Source organism: Grus americana, chromosome 4 (assembly GCF_028858705.1).
Source record: "Grus americana isolate bGruAme1 chromosome 4, bGruAme1.mat, whole genome shotgun sequence".
NCBI lineage: Eukaryota > Metazoa > Chordata > Aves > Gruiformes > Gruidae > Grus > Grus americana.
In genome coordinates, this window is record NC_072855.1 from 58,040,839 (window position 1) to 58,066,372 (window position 25,534).

The 25,534-nt window shown below is 42.2% G+C and overlaps 1 protein-coding gene across 2 annotated transcripts in view; it reads right to left on the reverse strand.

Annotated features, from left to right (window-relative positions):
* Positions 1-584: 584 nt before the first annotated feature.
* ELOVL6 (ELOVL fatty acid elongase 6) overlaps positions 585-25,534 on the reverse strand; it is a 76,622-nt gene continuing 51,672 nt past the window's right edge. Inside the window, exons 2-4 of one of the 2 annotated variants that reach the window (XM_054823834.1) lie at positions 25,210-25,341; positions 5,173-5,324; positions 585-3,266 (exon numbers count right to left, since the gene is read on the reverse strand). In XM_054823834.1, coding sequence (XP_054679809.1) covers positions 2,842-3,266; positions 5,173-5,324; positions 25,210-25,341 — 709 coding nt within the window. In that variant the 3' untranslated portion in view covers positions 585-2,841. The remainder of the gene's footprint in view (positions 3,267-5,172; positions 5,325-25,209; positions 25,342-25,534) is intronic. The other variant, XM_054823835.1, reaches the window with a different exon arrangement.

Below are 25,534 nucleotides of genomic sequence, written 5' to 3' on the forward strand. Positions count from 1 at the left end.
CAGTGTCGGCGTTGCCAGCATTGCCATACAGCATGCACAGCGGTGGTTTTCTTCTCTTACACAATTAAGGAAAATAGTGTGTGAAACAAGGTACATTTCTTAAAACCCACCCTGTTTTCTGCCTATGTTAAATTTAGGATGCAAGTCCTTGCCTTGCTGTGGTGTCGCTTCTTATTTATAAACTTTATTGGGCTTTTAAGTCATTAACCGTAAGCCTCAAATTAGCAGAAGTGTGCGGTTCCTTCCCCTCCGCTCAGATGAAAGGACACACCAGCTCTGTTCAAAGCACAGCAAAGCCTCCACTGACTTCACAGGGTCCAAGATTTCTGCTCCAGCTTCGGCTCCAGATGCCGGACCACTTCCACCCCCTCTTGCTTTATCTGAGAGACCTAAGACACACAGGCCTGAGGGTCTAAATGGCACGATGGTGGGCTTCTATTAACGCTTCTCACCTAATTGCGGTCGCCTTCAATTTTTGCCTCTTCCGCTCTTAACCGGTCTTCTCAACCTGCTTCTTAGCCAGGGCAAAATTAAGCATGAGGAAGAAGGCTTATTCAGCATTATAATTATCTACTCCCAAGCTGTAGAACAAAATGGTTTACACATTTAATTGGTTTTGTCTAATATTTCCACGTATACAGTAGTCCTATTAATGAATATCATAGCTTCATTACTGCATATCACATTTTGCTATTTGTTGTGTACCATAAAATAACGTCAGCACATCAATAACTTAAATAACACAAATGTAAACTCATTTTCTGCTTGTTATAATTATGATTTTAGCCTGCAAAGGCTTTTTGATTTGTAAGACCATTCACATAACATGGAATGTAACTTTATTTGTTTTTCTTTTGTATATAATGAGACACCGAAAGCCCTTGTCATCTCTTAACAGGATACTAAAGCAGCTCTGTTTCATGAACGACAGCACAATTAAAGCTAAAAATCATAAATTAAAAAAAACCAAACCCTTTGTACTGCACAATCTCAAATTAAAGCAAGAAAGATAATGACAATCTTTTGCATTAGCCAGGAAACGTGATTCTCTGCCACTGGGCTTTTTTTTCTTGTTGACAATTCACAGGATGTGTATATGGGTGTAGTTATAGGTGTGTGTATATCCTATGCAGAACAGCAGTCCCTATTTTGTTGATCTAGTTCTTCTAATCGTTTAGTTAAACTACCTAACTGATACAATTTAGAATACTACATTAACACATTTAACATCAAGTTTACATACTTGCGTCTTTGAAATACTAGGAACTTTTACACATTTTATTTGGCTTTGTAAGGACTGGAATATCACAGAGAATGCAATCTACTTGTCTTTGAAAGAATATGGCTGTTCTCAACTAACTCTCTAAGGTTCAGAGTGAAATACATTTCTCCTTCTATCTGTAGCTGACTTCAGAGAAGAAAGAGTGTCTTCTTCAGTGGCCAGTCTGATGTTACAGTACAGATTCTGCAGAGAGAGATATGTATTTAATGAAGCAGAATTCTCTCTGGACTTTAGAGTTAAGCTGTTGCAGCAAAATTACTCCGTTTAGACTAGTTTTTTCTATACAAATCTCAAGAAAAACCTATTCCAAGTATGTTTTGTAGTAGTATCTCCACATGACCAGAGGAGGGCACTTTGAACATCTTTGCACTGCCCGGGAGGCAGATGCAGAAGCACAGTGTTACCCAATGTCGCGTGGTCCTGCCACCTCTCCCCGCCCAGGCAGGTAGCCTTGTGTCCACAAAAATACAGAATCCGTATTGTACCACAGGGCTCTGTTCTGAAAACTGTGGGCAGATATATCACTCTCTTCTCGCTAACTAGGATTTCTTCTGATTTCCCCCATTCAATTCAGTGTTGCTGCGGGTTAAATTGAGATTAACGGCTAATTCCTAAAAATCACCTGAGGGGAGTTGTCTCCCTCTCCTTCCTGAACATCCCTCTGCTATTAGCCCCTGGTAATTTAGCAAATATTGATTGATTTAACCCTCTATGACTTATCCTGCTGCAGAAATTCCTTGCCTTTAACTGAAAAATGCACTTGGAAAATGCACTCTCTGAGATATGTATTGCAACAGTGCATCTTTTCACATTAAACTCTTGTAAAAGTACTGCTCCTTTCCGCCGTCTGAGGGAGGTGACTCTGCATCCCAGATCTGCTCCTCCGGCAGAGTACGTAGCGGAGAAATCAATCTCTTCTCTCTTCCGTTCATGACCACAGTGTGGACTTCAGACACTTTCCATGCAGGAAACATCCCTTTGGGTTTCATTTTGGCTAAAGGTATCAACCTTCTATGGAAAAGATTTTAATTTTATAATCTTACTGTTATCATAGACAGACAGATATTTATTTTTTTTGTCACCTCTCTGCTTTGTTTTGTTCAAGTTTAATGCTGATAAATTATCAGAAAGGATTTAGAAACTTCCTTTTTAATAAAAGTCTCTCCTCCACCCTGGGGAAACACACTGCTTCTTCAATGTACTTTTCTCCCCCTCAACATTATTCCTTTTCTCTTTTCTTCTTTTTTCTTTCCTTTTTTCCTTCCTTTTTTCTTTTCTTTTTTCTCTTCTTTCTTTTCTCCTTTTTTTTTTTTTCTAGAGCAGACAGGTACAAGAAGGAAGTTGTCTTTCATCAGCAGTCCTTTGAGATAGAGTAGAATTCAGTGAGTCCTCACCATGATAGGATCATAAACTTACTGGGTTAAACCAAGCTAACTTTCCCTAAGCTGCCAAGTTTTAGCTGCGCCATACATGTATGTATTTCCTTGTGCCATTTTCTTTTCTTATAATTTTGTTTTTCTTGATGACCCTGAGCTATGGCTTCTGTCTCGTTTCTACCACTAGTCGACCTTCCTTTCTTTTCTGGTTTTGCCGATATAGGCCTCAAAGAAAAAATGGCAGAAGAGCACAAAGTAGCTGAGGTACATGAGAGAGGACCAGATGATGTTCTGCACGTGGGAATGGCACTGGCCCTGCTGCATCCAGGAGAAGACCAGGTAATTGATCACGCAACCGATCAACATCTGAGTGATCTGCGACAAGGTGATGAACATGGCAAACTTGCGTGAGACTCTGAAGCCAGCAGCCCGCAAGGCATAGTAAGAGTACATAACGGCGTGTACTCCATAGTTCATGGTCATGAACCAGCCACCGCCAGCCACCATGTCCTTGTAGGAATACCAAGAATAAAGTAACACAGTAATGTGATGGTACCAGTGTAAGAAGATGAGCTTCTGTTTCCTAAGAATAATGAATATTGTATCACCTGTAACAACAACAACAAAAAAAAAAAAAGGAGGGGAGGAAATGAGAAACATATTGAACAATTCCATAATTACTGCAGTGCTCTCTTCCCTTTGCTGTTGCTGGAGTATACGTTATTTTGGAGCACAAAAAACCACCTCAGCTCTAGATCTGAGAGCCTGTCTCATCTGAGAGCCAGCTTGGTTCCTAATCTCTACGCAATCTTCAGAAAACCATGTATCCACGTTTTCCTGTGTGGGTAACCCGTTTGAAAACCCCATAGGTTTACTTGGTAGCCCCTTGCTGCAAACATAATCCATGAAAGTCTGAGCTGAGGTTGTCCATTATATACTGGGACTAGAAGAGAAATGCAGCTCGACAGAGAGCAGAAAACCTGAGGAGGAAGCAGCACAGTGTCCTCCAATTCAAATGCCTACCTGCAAATTGAACCTAGTTAAACTCAGTGGAGCCGTCTGAGCTACTATGCAAAAAGCTATTGCATATGCAACCTACAATACTGAAAGGTATGTAACTGCCAGAAGAAAATGCTTCCAGAAGGAAATTTGGTTCATGTTGAAATCCACATCCTTTTCTGCAAATTCATGTTGCTATTGTAGAAAAGTAAATTTTATTCCTCTTTCCTGCTTTTTTCTTTTTCCTGCTTCTCATGATTGCACTGAGCATCTATGTGTATCTGTACGCTACTTGTTTTCTATTGTTATAGACACAGTGTTTCCAAAAAGATCCCTGAGATTTGAATCTGGAGACTTATTTCTACATATGTGTATCCCAGGAAATCCAAATCATGAATATTAGTGATGGGTGGAACCAAAATGGCACTGTCTGCACAAGGTCTGTAACAAGCCGTAATGCTACTGTTTACTTCCTTAGCTGCAAGATGTTGACTCACATTTTAATAAGTAATCATATGTTCAATTTATTGTTGTTGTGCAGTTCTAGCTGATGTTTTCCAGTTTTAACAACTAAATTTCCATGGGTTTGCAGTAATTTAAGCAGCAGGAAACCAAGGGATTCCGACAGCAAGGCAACTAATGTCTCTTTCCAGGTTTTATGCTGATGAATTGTTGTCCTGTAATTTGCTGAATCAAATTCTCTGCTGAAAGGTAAAGACTTATTTTTGCTGCAGCCCTTTGAGGTTTAGAAAGGGCATCCTCTGAAATGAAAGCTGGAGGGCTGCTAAATCGCTGCCTCCTCCTTCCCATTAAAACAAGCCTTTCTTACACTAATAAGCCATGGGATGAGAACACATGCAGACTGGCTATTAAGTTGGCTTTGGCATGTATATCATAGTTACACTTGCCAAAAAAAATTGCTGGAGAGACAGGAGTTTATAAGAATCAGGACTGGAAATCTAGAGATATTATGGGAAATTGGTTTCTATTTGGAGGAAGCAGACAGCCACAGCTTTCAATGTTTAGGGAGGAAACACGTTAATGTTCATAATTGTACGCCTACATGTGTATTTAAGGACGAATGCTGCAGAATGGAGGCAGAACCTGACTCAAAGCTTCTTGCTGACACAGCTGCTGTAGCCCATCCTTCACTCCCGTACCCACGGGGTGAGCGGCTGCTGATTACGCTACTCGTATTTGCCTACAAGTAGCTAAGGAAGAGGTATGGACCAGAGTGCTCTTACCTCTTGACTGCCCTGCTGTGTATAATCACTGCAGTTTATTCCTGAGCTGGGAATGGTCTTATTCAACTGCACATTGCTCTAACTTCAGCCAAGCTGGACTTAAATCTCCAGAGACTAAAAAAACACACAGAGTTTGGGATTGGTTTTGTTTACTCAGTTTTTCTAAGACTAAAGCGAAGTTTCGACAGCACTGGGACCCTTCTTGTGCTTCCTGCACAGACGTTTCTGCTCTAAATATGCATAGTGAGAGAAAGGGAGAGAGGGTACTCACCTAGTTCGGGTGCTTTGCTTAGCACAAATGCATATGCCCAGAATTTGCTGACAGGTCCAATGTAAAAACTCTGGTCACACACTGACTGCTTCAGGCCTTTGGTCATCAAAATGTACAGCATATAAGCACCAGTTCGAACAGCACCGAATATACTTTAAAACAAAAAGAGAAAATGAAGAAAGTTGAGTGGACACTTGAAATCTACATGTCATCACTTCATCATGAGAAAAAGGTCATAAATGTGCTGAAATAGTAAGTTTGAGACAGCCTAAAAGCTGGAACAACTCCGCTGGCTTCTAGGAAGTCATTCTGAAATCAGATTTTTAAACTGGACTGCAGCCATATCCCCTGGTAAAAGTCTGGAATGGTAGCGTCAATGGGTTTTATTTCATTACTACAGGAATGATCCTTCAGTTTTCAGGAGCAGAGGGAGACATCTACTTAGGCTGGAAACAACATGCAGAGTTTTGATGCTGATGGCTGGAAGACTACAAGAAATGAGTTGATAAAGAGTTGTCATCAACATAATCAGGACCAATTCTCCCTTCTGATTTCCTCAGTTTTCTCTTGTCTCTCCCTGTGCTTGTTACATCCACAGGAGCTCTGAGCAGAGAGAAACCCAGGTAGGGCACACACATTTTGGTGGGGGGTCTCAGTCAGGGCTGGTGTTTTGGTGCACCTGCTGACTTCATCTCTTAACAGGTCATTGCCAACAGAGGAATCGCCTAGTTGAATCGAGTTGTAAACAGCAGATTCACCCTCACTTCATCAAAGTGAGATGCAAGGTAACAGTGTTCTGTAAAGGAGAAACATCAAGAGATTTGCAATGGTATTAATTAGTGCAATTACAGAGAGGATAGGTTCAGATAACAAAAGACATCCAGCTGATGTAAGGAACAAAGGCTTCTGTCTCAGCAGTGAGGCGCTCTGCAGAAGGAATTGTCTCACTGTTTTTATGACAAGAACATGCTTGCCCGTTGTCTATCATTGTAGCCCTTCAAAAGCTGTGATCAATAGTGGGTGAAACAAGCAGCTTTCAGAAAAATGGACCCAACCTCCTTCGGGGTTGAGTATATCTTACCTTATGCCTACATCATATGTCCCTGTGCCTCTACCCAGCTCAATCTGAGCTTCTAACTTCTCTAACTCCTCTAACTTCTTTGTGCCCCTGTCCTACTCATGAATCCTCTGGTTCCTGCTCTGCCTTGATGACTTTCATGACCATCGCATGGCAGCAAGCAAACCAAGCCACCTAGAATTGATGTGTAGACACGTGTGGGCAATGCAAGCTACCATTTATGCAAAGTGCCTGAAGTAAGGAACAGTTCCTCTGAAGCTATAGATTCTCTCTTACTTGTCCTTGTCTTTAAAAAAAATGTGTTTTAAAATCATCAAGGTAGCCTCAAAAGTTTAGATCTATGGCAGTTCTTATGGCACTTGGTCACACTAAATGGCTCAAGTAAGCCCTCCTTACCCCTTAAAATCTGTTGACCTAAGTTTTTATATTTTTTGCACGTGCTTAGATTTCCAAATCTGCAGCACTGATATGCTCAGTCAAACCTGCCTGCTGCTAAGGAGCAATGCACCTTGCTCTCCCCCGCCCACTGCAGGCACTCTGCACCACGCTGCCGGTGCTCTTTGGGCTCTCTCGGTGGCATCACAGAGGGGGCTCTACAGCCAGGTCACGCCCGCGGAGAAGTGTTACATCCTGGCTCCCGCACCATTACATTTTGACGCCTCAGGTTTCACTGTGCCATCAGGAAATTCAGACAACGGTGAGCACTTAAGAAGCTACTATCATTATCTGCTATTTGTATGGTGGTATTTGCTCATGGGCTCTACTGCCAGATAAGTCCTCTTGTGGTATATGCAAACAGAAAACCATCCTGCTGCAATACAGGTTTGCTGAAGGAATTGGGCTGAGTCTGGGTTTCCCATTAGCGCTGCCCGAAGCAATGCACACATTCCCAGGCTTAGGCAAGACAGCAGCTGCAGTCTCTCACATTCATCCACCCCTGCATGCAGAAGAGAAAGTGCAGTATTCTTAGCATCTACGCAGCCCGTAGTGCATCCTCTCTGTCTCGGGTCGTTCCCTCCCAGAAATGCTCTCACAGCATGCTTTTCTCATGTCTTTTGGGGGTTGGTCCTTTTAACTCGGCAGAGAGTGCCCAAGCCTGCAGGAGGAGTTTTGAAATGAGGTGCAACTTGTTCCGTGTCTTCTCTCTGGTGTTTAACACATGCCTTTTTTTTTTTTTTTCTCAGGAGTTGCATTTCTCATTCCCGAGAAGACAGGAGATCCTGACAGAGATGTGATCTGATTATTTCCTGAGGCAGTGAACTCCTCAAGCTGGCCAGGGCATGCTGCTGCTTGCTCCTCTGTTTTGGGTGGTGGCAAAACTGGGTGGAGGAAGATCAGGCAGAATATCTAATGATACGCTGGTTCTCCCATTAGCAAACACCTCAGTGCTGACATTAAAATGGGGGGGGAAAGGAAATTTTAAATTATGAAATCAAATAGCTGCAAGCAATATGCCTTTCCTTGTACAGAAGCTGTATTGCTTTTCTAAAATATCATGTATTATTAAAGTTTAAAAGCCAAAGAGAATTCTGTGCCATGCACACAAACTCAGATGAGAAGAGCACTGGCTCGAGCAACAGGCAAGTGCTGACTAAACTGGAAGGGATGAGTATGGACACCCAGGTGTTTCAACCGGACTGGTACCAGAGCCAAAGAGTCTTTGCCCCGTGGGGATTACACAGTTTCATTGTGCTGCCCTTGAGACTGTAACGATGCAATTCTGCCTGTCTTTCTATTTAGCAACTACTGCAGAGCTCTCCTTGGAGCACACACGCATTCGCAAGTGCACACACTCACACTCACACTTACTTTTCTACAACTTTGCAGCATGGTGGCTTCCTCTAGTTCCACAACTCTAGAAGAAGTGACTCCAGCTACTGCTCTACATGGTGTGAGTCAGCCTAACCTGTTTTTTTAATCAGTAAAAACCAATTTACATTTTTGCATAATTCACAAGGGAAGGCTTTATAAATAAGGAGGATGGCAAACTGGAAGTAACCAATTCAATTACCTAAATAGACACCATGAGCGGGTAGCTGTTTATGAGATGTGCTGCACGCCAAAACACTACCTTGCCAACAAGCACACACCGCCGGAGACACAAAAAGATCTAATGCATGCTTGCAAATGTGCCTTGGACCCAGAGAGCCAGGACTGCTTTTTGTGCCTCTGCCACTTAATCTTGTTTGTTCTGTAAGGTAAGCTCAACCAACAAATTTCTATCTTGCAAAGACATGATGCGCAGCAGAGTGATGACATTGCTTGCTCAGTAAATCACTGCTGCTTCATTTTGTCCTCGCCCTGCTCTCTGCTGTAGCTTTTGTGAGGTATTGAAACAAACTGCTTACCAAAGCAGTCTGTTTGGTGGGAATCCTCTGCAGGGATTTTAGAAATAAGGTACCAGTGAATTACTGTACAATTACAGTACAGAGAGACTGATCAGAAACAAACTGCACCGGCTAACGCAGCTTTCGCAGCTATGCAGACACAAAATGTCCTACATTCTCCTCCCTCCAGGCAGTGACTTCTCTGGTAGATTAACAAACTCCCAATTGATATTTTACTGTCCATAATATGATCAAAACGTATCCAGGAGTAAAACAAAAACTGATACTTTTCCCTCACAAACTTGTTTTCAGATGAAGACCTCAAAACGCATCCCGTGCATGGGTTAAGAGCAGCACTTAAGAAGAAGGGAAACTGAGGGTTGGGGAGCCCGCTGATGGTACAGAGGAAGACAAAGCAGGCATTAGCAGCCTGTTCTTCTGTTCCTTCTGTTCCCTCCATCCTAATTATCAGGAGGGAGTGAAGCACTGGTTTCTCAAAAGCCTTCAGTTCAAGGCCAGCTGCCATTGTAGCAGGCTCAGCTCCTCCTTGGAGCAAGGAGCCCACGTTTGCTAGGGCTGCTTTCCAGGCAGACCCATCACTGCACTGGGCTACTGACACCGCTGGACATCCCGGTCCAGGACTAGCACTGCAGAATTGAGCAGGGAGTGTGACTTCCACATAAAAACCAATTAAAATCAAAAGTTCAGCACAAAATATAGCAGCATTTCCTAAAGGATTTTAGTGCTGTGATAATCAGAGAGAGGAAATTGTCTGCTCTGGTTTGCATCTTAAAAAACCCCCCAAACTAACCAAACACACCATGCAAACTGCATCTCTAGAACTAGGTAAGGATGGCATTGAAGGGGATAACGGTCTTAACTATGGCTGAGGTGAATGTAAAATTTGTTAGCTACAAGCTACATGTCAAAAGTGGAGTATCTTCATTTTCTAAAGCATGCCATCCTACTTACCCAGCACCAGCAGAGAGCAGCAGGGAGCCCACAGACAGCAAGGCTCGGCTGTGCTGTGCAAAGCTACCATCTGGAAGGGACTGCAAGCAGAGCCCTCCTCACCCAGGCCCACAGGCTGCTCAACCCTGGCTCAAACCACAGGCGCCCAGTCTCCGAGGGGTCGGACTATCTTCTGCCACAGGTCTGCCATTTGCTCCCTATGCTCTTTGATTAATTCCTAAAACTAAGTTTGTAACAAAGCAATGTTGCAACACGACCCTTCGGTTTGTTTTGTAGTTCTTTGGAAGTATGTACAGAGCTTTTCTTCTCCACCAGGTAAGGGCCAGCTGCTTTCAAATCACTCTTACCTTCTGCAGTTTCATGGAAGGTGGTCCCAGAGCACCAGTCCATCAACGATACGCACCAAGCGGGTGACACAGCGGGGGCAGGGCTAGGTGACAACTTTCTTAAGAAACTGATGGGATTTTGTTGCTGGAAACGAAACCTTGTAGAAGCCTTCTATCTGTCTCCCACAAAACCCTGCTTTGGTCGTGTGAGAAGGAAGAGTAGTTTTGGCTGACTCGGAAGACACAGAGGCACCTCCGGAGGATGCAAGGGTTGAAGGGGCCACTTGCCTTGCAAACCAACAGAGGGAAGGGTTTTTCCAAGCTTGCCACTGAATTATTTTTTCCTAGGTGACTTCGGATAAAGTTGGCAGACCAGCGTTGGGAAATGCCCGTTCAGGGAGGAAGCACACGAGGCTAGGTCCTGCCTAGCAAACAGGGCAGGCGTTCTGGGAACATGCGTCTGTATGGCGACCGCACACTATATATACAGCTGTATTATAAGAAACTATACCTAAATTATTATCTGTGTAGACAGGTGAGGAAGGTCAGATCACAGTGTGCTTGCTGCTTTGCTATTGCTGCAGTGATTACACTACCAAACCAGCGGGAAAGATGGCAGCTTTCACGAACCATTGGCCTGTTCCCAACCTAAAATCTGCGCTTACATTTTGTGGTGGCTTCAGGTCCCGCAGGAGCAGAGTACTCTGGGAAATTGCTAACGGTTGTGTGAAAAAGAACAGACCATCAAACAAAGTTTTAGTAGCTAAATCAGGAGGTTTATGGGAGTCTGCCCTCATAGTCTGTAAAAAGAAATTGAAACTGCATTTTTTTCAGTTCTCCCAAGATACAACTGTAGTGAGGGTAACTTCTTTTTAAAGTTGAGCCAAAAGTGAACGGGAATGTCGAGGTTAAAGCAGTTATCTGAGTGCTGGTGTCAAATGAGGAAAGAATTATTAGGGTCTGGTTTGTGCTGACCAGAACTACGCACCAACAGCCTACTGACTTTTACTGGTGCCTGGGTGCTTATTTATGGCCTATTGTTCCAAAATCGTTTTGTGGGTAGACATGCCAGACTGTTTCGAGGGTGGGAGAAGAATTAAAACCACGAGAGCAGCCAGCCTAACAGAGACGGCATTCATTCCACGGCAGGGAGGGGACTGGTGAGACCTGCCGTCACACACCAACCTCCCAGCGTACGGAAGCAAAGGGCGAGTGAGAAATATGTTTCCTGGCTAATTAAGTTTCCCTAAACTTAGAGTCCATGAGCACATGTTCACAGGGTATCACAGAGAGCGACCGTGGGTCCTGCGGGCCCCCCTTTCTGGGGGTGGGCACATGCAGCAACGTGGCAAAGGAGCAGCACAACCCACCAGAACTCGCAATTGCTTTGCTCTGCTTTCTGACACCCAAGCTGCTCTGGGGTGTTTGTGGACCGGCTAGATTTTGTTGCAGCTGTTCCTCCCCTTCCTTTTTTTTTAAAAAATGAATCACATCTTAACTCTTTTTGTGCTTTTTTTCCAGTGATGTGCACATGCATCCACATCTGGCCAGCTTTGCAGGAGGAAGGGAGGAGCAGTGCTACCTTCACTGGGCAATATGCAATACGTTATGGTGCAATATTTTTAAAAAAAATTGAGTTTCCAGATGGAATAAATTCTCCAAAAGAGAGGAGGAATTAATTAAGCCTATGACAACTGTAATATATAGTTTCACTAAAAGGTTGTCAGACTACCTAAATGTTATCTCAGATGTGACTCCTGTCAGTTTGCCTTGATAGTATTCAAACGCAGTTCTGTAAAATCCTGCATCTTCTTGTATCTAAAAAGATGTAGAAACTATAAAGTTGCCTTAGGCTTACCTTTGATTGCAAAATCATGATATTTTTATTGTACAGTGAAAAACCATACACTAAGGAACTGATCATTAAGTACAAATGAAATGTGGGCAATGACTGCAAGCTATCATTTGGCTGTTGTTCAGTCACCTACATGGAATTAATGGCTCTTATTTTGATCTCAAGGAGTTAATGAGAGCTGTGACTAAGTCAGTGCAATATGACATGTCCTCTAATCTCATAGAAAAGCAGCCTAGAAAAGGATCTGGCACCCAACATCCTAAATGGTCAATGTGACACAAGGACAGCCTATATGAAATATTTGTATGTATTAACAACTGACTAGAAGAACCAGCTTTGTAAGTCTGCACCTGGTTATTAAAAATATTTTGCTAGGTTTGTGGAACGGAGGGTTACATTTTCCAAATTAAATTAATCAGTCTCTTGGTCAGTGAAGGACACAGAGTGATATGGTATTCATCTAAGTGATACAAAAGTTTGAAAAAGAATAGTACTGACTATGGATTTGGTCTCTCTTAACTCTAAATGTAACATTTATGAGGCATTTTACAAGCATGTAAAAGAGAGGACTTCTTAATAGTGAATTACCTTGAAATCCTAAAGAGACACGTGTTCAAATTACAGCTGATGAACTTAGCCCAACTGTTATTTTTATAAGAAATGGCACAGAAAATTAATAAATTAATGTAATTAGGCTGTTGCTTCATCATCATTCAACACTTCTGAAGTGCTTTCAAGCAACGCCAAGGTTAGTGATGGAGAGAGGGAGACCAGATCCTGCAGAAAGACTGTTCTTATAAAACACTTGCAAAGCACTTCTCTGTTTTACCTCCCAGAGCTGATCCAGGTACCTCCCTGAAAGACCCTGTCTCCTCATTGAATCTACTTGTGACGAAAAGGACATTTCCATTCTCTCCACAGAGCACACCTTCCCGTTGCCGTACCAAAATTTTGGTCTTGTCTGCTTTCCAACAGCCAAGCAACCTACTACCTCCAGCTTGGGCTGTCCCAGAATTATGAACACCTCAACAATATTCAGGCCAGCAGCTGCTTTAGGTCAGACGTCCCTGCGCGAAGAACTGCCAAGTACAAAGCTGTTCCTAAGGTGAGGTCTCTTCAGGTTCAGACCTAACTTCCTTCAGACTTTTTCTGCCCGCGCTGGCATCTCCGAGGCCCTCAGCATTGTCTTTGTGAATATTTAAGTTCTTAATGGCCTTTACTCTTGTGACAGCCTTGTAAGGAATCTAAGCATAAGACCCAGTTCAAAGACAGAGAGGTGAGGCAAACTGAAATTTAAGTGTCCTGTCAAAAATCTGTGTCTGAGCCAGGATGAGAAATGATGTGCAAAATCCTGAGTTGTGGTTTAGTGCCCTACCATGAGGTCCATTTGATCTAAGCAGAAAGTCTGGCCTCACTTTGTATCAGTGAAAACAGTATTATTGAATTAAGAGTAAACACACTCCAGTAGGAGGAATTCCCTTCAGAGAGTCTTTTGACCTACTATAGATTTTCTTCTCACTTTTTAAAGTTACTTTCTAAACCTTCAAGTCTCAAACCCTCCATCTTAATTACCCAAGGTACACCTATATCTTTAAAGATAAATAGTATATAGACATAAAAGCTGTTATTACACCTCTTAACATCACATTTTCATTGTCTGCACATCTGATACTTTGGCAGCACGCTTTCAAGACCTAAAAATAGAGTTATGCGCAGAGAGATACAGCGCAAGTTTACAGAGCTGTGCTGTCCTAGAAACATGAATAGCTGAAAACTTCCTGACCTAGCCAGGAGAGCAGAGGACATGCCTTCCACAGACTCAGTCGGACTTTTGCTTTCCCTCCGTTTTCCCCTGACATATTAGGCAAATACCAGTGTGGATTTGGCCTGACACAGATGGACAGAAGCCATAGAGAATGTGAACCTACAGAGTGAGTTTTAAGAGCATCCCTGCTTCTAGCTCACTGTCCCACCCCCTGAATTTGCATGGGACCAGACCCCAGAAGCCGAGCCTGCCATAGGAGAAAATATTTGGATTCTTCTCCCTCGTGGAATTTTTGCAGTTCTAACTATTGTGGCTGGTTCGTATTAATGCTCCCTTCGGATCCCCTTCCTTACACAAGCCAACTGCAGAAGAAAATCAGGTATGGATCAGAATCCACGGGGGAGGGTGGGGGTGGAGGTGGCTTTAAACGCCTAACTCCTCGCAACATGGGCAAGTACAAAAAAACCACACTAGTGAAGTGGAAAATTCAGGGCCAATATTCCTAAAAATCTCCTATTTTCCTTTACTAATGTCCTCAGTTGATAAAACTACAAAAATGCAGGTATTTAATCCCATTCAGCAGCAACTGATTCCGTGGGAAGTTCATTTTAAAAGGCTTCTTCTATCTAGCCAAGCCTATGAAGAAAAAGCCTGAAGACATAACCAGTGAGTCAACCACGGACAAAACCAGAAACCTAAACTCTCACTGTAAAAAGAAAAAATCTCATTATTTCAAAGTCAGTTTTGCAGAGGACTGCAAAGCTTGGGTTTTGTATGTTTGGGATGGAGGACTATCATGACGTTACTGTGCACCTGAGTTGAACTCCTTTCTGCTCTATATCATTTGCATTTCACTGGGGAAAAAAAATCAATCACACACTGGCTATCATTTCCCCTTATTTTCCTTTAACAAAACTAACTTTGGGCACAGATAGGAAAACATGTTACCAAGTCTTCCCTGGTGCTAATGAACTATGGTAATTGTTTATATGATTATTGTCTATGGCAATTTTAGTGTAAAACTATATTTTAGTGTAAAACTGTAATATCAGAGAAGGGTATTTTACCCCTTTCTACAACTACGTGCTCAGTTACCACAATTCAGTTGCTAGCAGATAACTGAAAGCACGGGAACTCCCTTGTGCACCTGTGTCTTCCAAGGCCTAGCCTATGGATAAAATTATTTAGGACCATTTTTTTATTCTGCAATGGGTAAGAACAAGAAAAAATGATGGAAAAAGTGCCTTGGTCCCATGATGTACCTTTTTCCTATGGTAACTGAACACCTTTTAAATGCATGTTTTCAAAAATTAACAAAACAGTCATTTAAGAGCACTTATGTTAACCTCATTCTTTAAAAAGAACACGGAACTCATCTGCTTCAGCCCGTGTGTCTGAAAAGCCGTAAGGTATCTATATTCTTCATAATGACTAAACTATTGTAATTAAGAGCACAATTTTCACAAATGTTTTCGACTAAGAAATTTTTTCAGCCTCCCAAACTCCCTGAAATGCCTAACGCTTTTGTTCCCACTTGCAATTCTACCTCTCCAGCTGAGGGCATGCGTTATTTGAAAACGTTTTCTTTGAGGAGGTGTATGCAATAACTAGCGATGGGCACTCTCCGTGGCTCCTCTGCTTTGAGCTCCCGGATCTGCGCATCCCACAGTGAGCTCCGCTGGTCCTCCCGTGCTGGAGCTCCTCCACCGCTCGCCCCGCAGGCTGCTTGCCTCCGCTTCCCTGCTGCCTGCCCACTTGTGCTGATTTGACGGGTTGCACGGCCGTGCTGATTAACCGGACCGGTGAAGGATGCAGCTAAAATAGTCTCTCCTCCACCTTTTTTTTTTTTTTTTCCCCACCACGATTTTGTTGCTTTCAGTCAAAGCGCAGAAAATGAAGACCAGGGAAGGCAGGAGTCTTTCCAGCCAGCCTTGGCACTACAGAGTTCAAAATGTGGCACCGTGCTCTGAACAGCTACTCTGCTCTGGGAAACCACTGAAAAGGCATTTGATACACTGGTTTGCACCTCTCTGCTGGATCTTGTTTCAAATATAGAGGGCAACAGAAAATCCCAGGACTGACTCAAAGCTTGGAAATACACTTAGGACATGGTTGAGAATGGAGCAGGAGCCGTACCAATGCTGTATTAAGTACCATTCCCATTATATATGCTCGTTACATATTCTCTCTATATAATCCGCTGCTCTGAATATGAGAATTGGAGGCCTCCAAAACACACTTACTCAAATAGTCACCATCTCTGCAAGGGCATGAGAACACCAGGGATTTAACAAGCCCCAACAGCAAAACCTTCCTCCTAATGCCTTGCTGTCCAGCTGCTCCTCAGCCTCTCTCCCTGCCCACCTCCTGACCGGGAAGGAGAACAGATGGGTCTTGCAGCTCACATGCAGAGTCCTCCCTTGCCCTCCCTGAAGGTGATGGAGTCCCATTCAGGGTGGAGTCCAAGCCCCGGTATTGTTAAGAAAAAGGTAAGAAAAGATGAGGAGTAACATATGTTTTGCTCAGTGTGGTGCTCGCTTACCCTAAAACCTGGTGGTCAGCAGTACTGGAAGTGTTTTATAATGGGGTGCTCTAGGTCTCAGTACCATCTGTGCGAGCAAAAGTTGTGCTGATCTTTGCAGTTTTTATCACTCTCTTTGGCAGAAGACTTTTCTTTGCGTAAGTTCACGCGTACTTTGAGGTTTGGGTTCAGTCCTATCAAAATCCCAAAGAAAAATTTGAGAGAATTCCCCTTCCATCTCTTAAAAAAACTCCCATCACTGAACCAAACACGCAAGCCCCGCTTTTCAGACCTTTCTACTGTATCTAATCCAGATGTCTCTCTAGCAAGCTTTTCAATGCAAATCATTTGAGTTTTCAGTTGGGACCAAAACCTGAACTCAGGCCAGCTCAGAGTGATTTAAAAATTGTGCAAATATTTTATATGGCTCTAAGAAATAATATATCGTTTGTGCAGGTTTATATACCCATAAGCATATGCATACATGCCTGGGTGGTTATTACTTTCCCGTGTGATAAATTTTGGGGAGGGAAATGAGGTGTATTAAAGTGACAGCTCGCTCTGTGGTTTTCAAGTGAGGGCAGATACTGTGCCTCTTGCATCAGTCTTTTTTTTCTCCTCGGCAATAAATCCCTCGACGTGGGGCCGCTCCCTTCAGCCCTTCCCTCTCGTCGGCAGATTTCCTAGTCACAACTCACCTGGCTCCCAAAACCATTTCTTTGTCCTTTTTATTGACAAAAACTGGAAAGAAAACCAGGCTTAACTTATTTCCCTCCCTCTCCAGGGACCTCATTAAGCATACCCAAACAGTGACATCTCTGCAGGGCTCCAGATCAATGGACACTGTCGTCTGGAGATTTTAATCACATTAACACCACAGCAGAGTAAAATCCATCTGATTCTCCCTTGCTGAAGTGGCAAGCTCAACACTTCTGCCAATTGCTGCAACTACTACTCGGAAGGCTTATTTATATGGGTGGATAAAAATCAATCTATCGCAGCTACCGTCCTCCAGTCCCCCCTCACGGAGCCTGAATTCCCTCTCCAGGAAATGCAATTTGATCCCCCAGACCTGCCTTCTTTATGATTGGGATTAGCTATATTCAGACAATCCTGAGGAGCAGAGTACAAAAATAATCGATAAAGCGAAGCTCCGCGAGCCGGTGGAAGAACCTGCACCACTTATAAAGCATAGCAGGAACACAGATGTCAGGGCTGGATTCCTGCAAGCAGCCTCTGCAACAGAGGAGACGGTAACTGGTGGAGGTGAAAAAGGGTTGTACTCGCATGGAGAGTCTTACACAGAGCAGGCGGTGGCTATACAAGGCCCACTGGGTTTTGGTAGAGATAAAGAAGGAGCAGTGGTCAGTCTGGAGGGCAGTCGCACTCAATCATTTCCCTGGGAACGTGAGAGAATAGCGTAAGTTGCTTATGGGGGCATCCGTGCAACCATACGCTGCTGAAAAACATGTAACGGTTTCCTTTCAGCGAACGAAAAATAATTTTTCAGCTCTACCCACACGTCCCTGAGTTTCATCTGACTTCCAAAGAGTCAGTTACAAGCTAGTCAATAGTAATTACCTATTATCTGGTCTTGCCCTCCTCAATGTGCTGTTACCTGATGCTGCTCCCTGATTATCTGGCACATAGAGAGTAGGAACTTGCAGGAACAATATTTCTTGATGAAAGTTGTTATTTTTTGAGCAATAACTCACTCTTCCATCACTAAATAATAATTGGACTTTTCTTACAGGTGAAGATCCCTGACATCCTGTGAAGGCTGTATACTTGGTGAGATATTTTTCCGTAAAGAAATATTTCCTAGTTCTTAGATATTTATCTCAGTAAGTTTGGACTGTGGCTAAATTACTAAAAAAAAACCCCAAACCCACAAAACAATTTGCAACTTAAGCCCTGTATTTGGTGCAAAATCTCATAAGAATTAAGGAATCCATTTTAGGATTTCTAAAGTAGCCCATGAGGATTCATAAGCACAGTGTAATTCTTAAGTAATCCTTAATGAATGCTTTCAGGAGAATTTGCATTTGTTCCTGTGTCATTCCTGAAATTATTCTCAGCATCCAACGTTACCTCAAGAAAATTTTAGAATAACGGTAATATTGCAGTGATTTAAATGATAATCCAAAAAAAAGTGGCATATCTATTTCTGCAGGCTAAGTTAAAGACACTTACAGGATCAAATGTATCCAGTTCATGGGGTAACTATCACGTATAGCATTGAAATATGTGTATCAGGAGTTTGAAATTATCCTAGGCAAATAAAGCCAAAAAGTAATAAAGTAAAAGAATTAGCAGAGAATCAAGGTAGCCAATGGAGCTAGCCATCACTAAAGCTGTACAACAGGCAGATAACAAAGTAAGCAAAATCTAAGTTACAGGAAAAGACTAGCATTTGACAGAATAAAGAAGGCTTAAAGAAGCTAAAAGTTCTAATACAGCTGTAATGAGCTGCTCCGATCCATAAATTTAATGGCAGTTACAGGCTCGGAGCCATTGATCTTCCCTTTCCCCTCTGTCCTCCCCAGGGCAGTACTCCTGCAAGCATCTAGAGAAGCTCAGGTCTCAGGGATTCGCCTGCAGTTGGCGAATAATAAATACATTTTATTTATTCAGCAACCTAAGAAAGACGCTGAATGATAGAGGCACGAGGATGCGTATTTGTTTAGAAGACGTTAAACTCTCACACAGCTGTGACTTTGCTAAGCCACAGCTCGACACCCGTACGTGACCCAGCGTGCGAACGCTGCTGGGGTTGGCGGTGTTTATTAACACGCTCCCCACAGAGGCAACGTTGGGTTTGAGAGGTCATGCAAGTTAACACCTCTCAGTGCTTGAGTCCCACTGCCTCCAATAAGCACAAGCTGCTGAGGACTTACTCAGAAGAAAACACATGGAGATTTCTCTTCCCCAGGGATTTCTGCAGGTGGGAGGACGTTTCACCAGGCACACCAATCAAATACCGAGGCTGAGCAAAATGCAGAAGTGCCGCCACAGGAGGACAGATGGGAGGTTTGATTTCTTTTGAATGAATTATCTACTTTCTCTCTAGCACAGTTCCCTTCTTAAGCCACCAGACAGATGTTCTTTATTCCTCAGAGACACTTTTCAGTCTGCTCCCCACTTAAAATGGAGAGGAAAAGTCTCACTCCCGGGGCACTCTGCTTTAAATATGACATTCATGCTGAGCGCTGCCCCGCGAGGGCTCCCATGGGCTGGGACAGGGTGACCTCATGAGAAAAGTGTAATTCAAGGTGACAAACTGAGTGTCAACGCCCTCACTGATTTTGAGAGTGGGGAGGGAACAGGGGCAAAACCAGCGCCACAGCTGCTTTCCAAATAATGTATTCAATTCACTTTGCTAAGATGTTCAAGATGTTCGGTTTTCCAGCAATAAAGACAAGCAAGCAAGCAAGCAGAGAAAAAAAGGAGAAGCTTTTAAAGAAAGGAGGGCCAGCTTAGCACTGAAAAAAAGGAGATTTTCATAGGAATTTTTAGCCACTCCTATCCATATCTCCTGGTCTCACAGTGAACCCTTGTTTTACTTTTAATCAGGTCTGATTAGGTAAAAACAGCAAAGCCAGTTTACATTCAAAATTACTTTGATGGACACAACAGAGCCCACAGGAGTAACAGCAGAGTGAATGAAGAAGAGAGAGATTTCAGAAAAGGGTGGGCACAGCATTTTGTCACATGGCATCAATTACAATTCTGGGAATAAAGATACTTGTCATGGGATGCTCTTCCTACTTAGAATAAGTAAGATACATATTGGAGATACATCGTCTTGATAGTACTTTATTGCTCTTAGTCTATATATTTTTATCACTTTTACACTTCTTTTTAATGCCAGCTAGCATTTGTTTTGCAATGTATAAATTCACCCTACGTAGCACTGTGTGTATTTTCCTATTGGATTACAGTTCAGTTTACAGAAAAGAAATTTTTCTTCTTAAACTGTCAAAGTCTCATCCAAGGGATTTTTGTTTTCTCTCCAATCATTTTGAATTCCTATTGTTCACCCAACTTTCAACTGTTGCTCCAAAATGATAATTAAAAAGATGTTTCCGATATCTGTTATGTAAGAAAATCAGGTAAGTATGTAAAGATGAACATGGTCTTATAGAAAGAAATTGTTAAGCAGGTAGATATTAAGCATTTTACTAATTTGGGTTCTGAGAAATGTTCTACTGAGAATATACATTAATGATTTACAAATATAGAGAATGTTTCACATGGAATTTGATTGCTTTTAAGTTTATAACAAGGAAGATTATTAATTCACTTTAAATGCTGCTTATTAATTTTAATGTTATTTGGCAAATGTTGCTCTTTTCAGTAATTAATTTTCTCTTTGAATGTACTGTCAGGACCTTTATCAAATTTCAGAGTATTTTAAGATTTTGATGGGTTGCTCAGCAACATATGAAATTAAGTTGTGTTTTAATCTCCATGGCAAGTATCTGTGAATGGCAGGTCTTGAGATAGGACGTAAATTTGAACCATTTTTCATCAGTTTTCCTACGTATAATCATGATAACTAGCACGTATTTCAGAGTCACAAATCCAAGCAATTGAAATCCTTTCTTTAAACTTATGTTTAGTCTTTTCCATTCAGCTCAGCTCAGGACTGAGTTCCTCACATAAAGACGTGTTTCGGACATTTGGAAACCCTGTATTGACATCAACTGATTTCGACCACTGCCACAAAGCATAGCTGAATTTGGATTGGAATCTAAGTGATCTCAGGTGATGATAATTGCATTATGGTTGTGTGGTTTGGCTAGACAAAGAGAAATCCCTCCTCTCTCTGTACCAGTCATGGTCAGGCTTAGCCTCTGCCTACAAATGACTGCATCACGTTGGATGTTTTAGCTTCTTCATCTCCCGTACTGACGTGACAGTATTCCCTAGGGAAGACAACCTTTTCCTATTATTAGTTAGTGCCTTGACCCTGAGGCTTCTGTTGGCAGCCCCTTAAGGGTGGAGAGCAAGTGAGCATGGTGCCACGCTGCTGTCTTGTGTGAAGACGAGGAGATCAAATACATGTTTAAGCTCCTCGATAGCAATCCTACCCATACATAGATTCTACAGCCTATAAAAGGAAATACAAAAATCCAGCTGAGATGTAAAGAAAACATGAATTAATGACTACGTATCCTTCTGTGAGAGTCCCGGTCTCAGCTTTGCTGATTCCTAGAGATGCCAGCAAGACACTTTTGATAGACTCCAAGTAAAAAATTCAATGAATCACCCTAACTTTATGTTCAAAGTGGCATGAATATAAAACTGGCAACTCAGATTCGATGTGTTTTTGCAGATCTTTAACCCCAGGAAATATTCAGAAACACAGGGCTGACTGTCACTTTGATGTGTGGGTGAATCAGCAAGTTTCCTTGGGGTCTTACAAGACTGAAAAATGAACTTTTGTGTCAGCTTCCTAACAGCAGGTTCCTGTTGACACGGAGCAGCACAGAGCTGCTCCCCCAGGACTTCAGTACATAACCAGGCTGGGCGAGAGCAATTAAAGTGTAGAAAACAAAACAAAAGACTGAAAACATTTCAGAAAACAATAAATCTTCAATGCTTGAAACAAGTCAACAAACCTGCTAGGGAGGAAAAAAGACCAACAACCCAACAACCCAAGAAAAACATCCCAAACTAATTTCTCAGCAAAAGATTTCAGAAGATCCTGTTTTCACAGTGGATTCCAAGTGCAAAGCAAGATCTACTGCCATTGGTACTACAGAAGTTTTCACTGAGAAGTGGTGACCTTATTCCAGAGACAAAATGTTCTAAACTAGTCGATGCTTCCAAAGGGAAATAAAGCTGGTTTTTTGCCTCAGAAATCCTGCTGGCTGCCAGTGTTGACACAAAACTCCCTCTTGACCGAGCTCCTGAATGCTCAGCAAGCTCAGTAGGGTGGTGTAGTTGTTTTATTTATTTATAAGCGTGGCAAGTTTCCTACTGTAGCTGCTACCACATTTAAATGATTTTGGCAAGAGCGAGGCGTACGGGATGCATTCTGAAGAAGGACCATGTCATTGCCTGGCAGGCAGGCAATTTCCTTTTTTTTTTTTTTTTTTGTAAGTCCGAAACACATCCTTCCAGCCTCTGTTAAGAGTCATTATTTCTGAGGATATTTGAAGCAGGTAAAATGGTAGGAATGCTAGAAGGGAGATAAACAAGGACTCTGGAAAAAACCCTCACACTAACCTTGAGGCAGAATACTGAAGGCTTTCCAGCCATGTTTTTCTTCCCCAGCACTACCACTCATGGCAGACAAATACATTACTTAGAATTTCTACAAGGTATCATAAAGTCATAGTATTTTAGCATCCCAGAAAGCCAAAGAGGAAGTCTTTTTAAAGTTAAGAAGCATTCTCCTGGATCCATAGTAAGTCTACAGGCAGAACACTGGCATCTAAATCTATCTGAATTGACCTTCAGAGGAAGAAGAAATGTCTTTCAGGCTAAGCGTATGTAAATGAAACACCCAGTTATGCAAGGAGCCAGAAAAAAAAAAAAAAGATCTAAGTTACTTAGAAAGTTTACAGCATTCAAAGTCTAGTGCAGATTGCTAAGAGAGTCAATAAGGCTGGGAGTGACTGATGGCCCTAGAAAGGACAGTGGTGGTGAAACACCACGAAATGGATGTTCCAATTAACACTTTTTATAAGAAGTTTTAATCTCAGGTTTTAATGAATATTCTGCACTTCCTTGTTTTCCAGGCAAGAAGTCAAAGGGTTTCAGTTGGGCTTTTTTATGAGATTGCGTGTTACTATGGAAGCTACAGAGGTTTCATGCTCTGTCTTACTGCAAGCATTTTGGGTTGTTTTTCCCCTTCCCTACTTCACTCTTCCGCATACTACTCAGCGCCTCAGTAGAGCAAAGTTTCCTAAGCATAGCTATATAATTTTCATAATCAACTGGTCCCCACTAGCAAATCCAGCAGCTTAAATGCTCCTTGCTTCTGTGTAATCCAAACATCTCACACTCCTGTTCATCCCTCCCCTCCACCCTGCTGTCCCATTTCCCGCCGTGCAGAGGAAAGGGCGAGTTGTGCAGTGCTTGGGGACCGCTTGTCCCTGAACAGTGCTGGTTGAGCTGATGGAGAAAGCAAACCCTGCAGCGGTGAATCCTTCTCAAACTGCACCTTTCTCCGCTACTCCTCATCTGCACAAGTAGAGCACTACGAGGCACAGCGAGAGGTGGCCGCTGTGGCAACTTGTAGCTTCAAAACCATGAAGTCCATGCTTTAGATTTTACCCAGCATCGCTCAGCAGCTCATGCTGGCCATGCGTTAGCTATTTCATATGATTATGATGGGAAACTCCAATTAGCAAGTAACGAGCATGCTGATTTCAAAGTTCATCTAGACAGCACTTTCACAGTGTAGCACATATTCTTGTTATTCATTGATTACTTATGATTTTGGGGGAAAATTAATTAGTGAAATTGCTTAAAATCCCCACACTGTGAATGTTAGCCACAGACCCATCTAAAAATAATGAGATTTTAAAATTCATCCTGGATACCTGCTGCAAAGGAAGGTTCTGAAATCATGGTTCCCCCCTTGGACTGGGAATTAAACTACAAACGCTTTGCGTAAGTCAGCTAGTTTCTAGTGGCCACATTCAATAAGAAAGTATAATTGGAATATGCATTTTGGGATCCTGCTGGTTACAAATCACTTTACAAATTGATCTACAAATGACATGCCATCTAGGAACCAATTCAACAGCTGCTGAAATTCAGCCATTTCTGGAACAAATGATGACAACTTGCTTACAGGACTCTAACAGCAAAACTATGTTAGACACACAGCCAGAAGTAGAGCGCCAAATCCAACCAGATGAAAATTATAAACTTTCACAGGGTTAGAACTTGCTCTCAAAGTTATCCAGACTGCTCAAAGTTTTGTCTGCACTAGGATATTTTTAAAGGTATCGATGAACTATCAAAACCAAGCCAACATAAAGTTCTTTTGTTAGCATGTCCTAGCTGGATGAGACAACTTAGAAATACAATTTATTTTCCCCTGCTAGAGTTTTAGAAAGTGTCAATGTGATAGACCAATTTTGGAGGAAAAAAGGAAAAAGCCACAAAAGAAAGCAAACTTCTCTGTTTCTGCTTTATTTTACTCTATAGAAACTCTCAGCGCAAACTATTCCCATCCTGTGAAAAATCAGGCACCATTCACAGCTGCTTAGTAAGCAAACCTGTTTTATGTACTTGTGAATTAATATAATTAGTAATTATTATATTGATATTAGAAAAAGGTAGAGGTATCAGTGTTTAATAAAGGTTTGCAAATGGTTTCTATGCTGTTGAGTGAACTATAATTTAGGTACTGAAATGAAGGATACTGTACTGTTATTAGTAAATTGTACCAAAAGTTTGTGTGCTTGTAAGGGCTATTTTTATAAGCATTTGTTCATTCATTCATTTATCTTCAGCCTCATTAAAAATTTGCATATTAAGCAGATAAAGTGGAATTCAGGTTGGTCAGTTTTACTCCTGACTTCAGCAACTATCAAGAATCTGAACCTGACTTTCCCCATGCTCGATGATACGGAGTCAACACACAGCTAGAGAGAAGTGCATCACTAAAAACCAGCCTGTCCATGTGGAGCCACCCTTTTGCTACATCCACAAGCTCTTTGCAATGGAATAACCGGAAGCCAGATTCTGATTTCAATTACAGTGGCCTACTTTACCTGTCATCAAAGCAGTGACTTCAGGTTTACCTCACTGTAATGGAGATCAGATTCTTGACTAAATATTCCATGTATGCACCCATATAAACACAATACTACCTAGTAAGTGAGAACAAGACTTAACATCTTAATGTGTTTATTTCATTTGTCGCTTGCATGGTAAATTTATTGCAATGATAAGCGCTTTTTCTCGTGTCCTCACTTTATTTTCACCTTTGTTCTCCAAGAAGGTTATTGATTTCTCTCCTCTTCAAACGCCGTATGATCTGGCAAGTCAAAGGTGATCATTTCAACGGTGAGGAGTGGATCAGGACATAACCCTGAATGGCACAACTAAAGACATGCCATTTCTGGGTGAGCTTGTTGTCGCGTTAGCAGTGCTGTTGCATGTGAAGAAACCCCAAACCCTCTTCATGGACTACTGTCAAAGGCAGTTGGTGTGAAGAAATGCCTACCTGAAGACGGCAAGGCTCAGGGACCAGAGCACTAGTGGCTTCCTCAGTTCAAATTTTGCTCGTTTGTTCATTAGGTGCCGACCACCAAATATAAAGGCAGCATACAGAGCTGAAAACAGGAATGATTTCTTCCTGCAAAACAAAACCGAAAAAACACCTGTCAAGTATTTCACCAGTATTAGATACACAGCAGAGTCACATCTGGCCACAACTGCCGAGGGCTTGTGCGTTTCCTTGAAAGGAAACTCTTCTGAAGACACTCCTGTGCCCCTGCTGGGATTATCGTTAGTGTATGAACCTACGTACCTGCGCACAGGGCCACGGC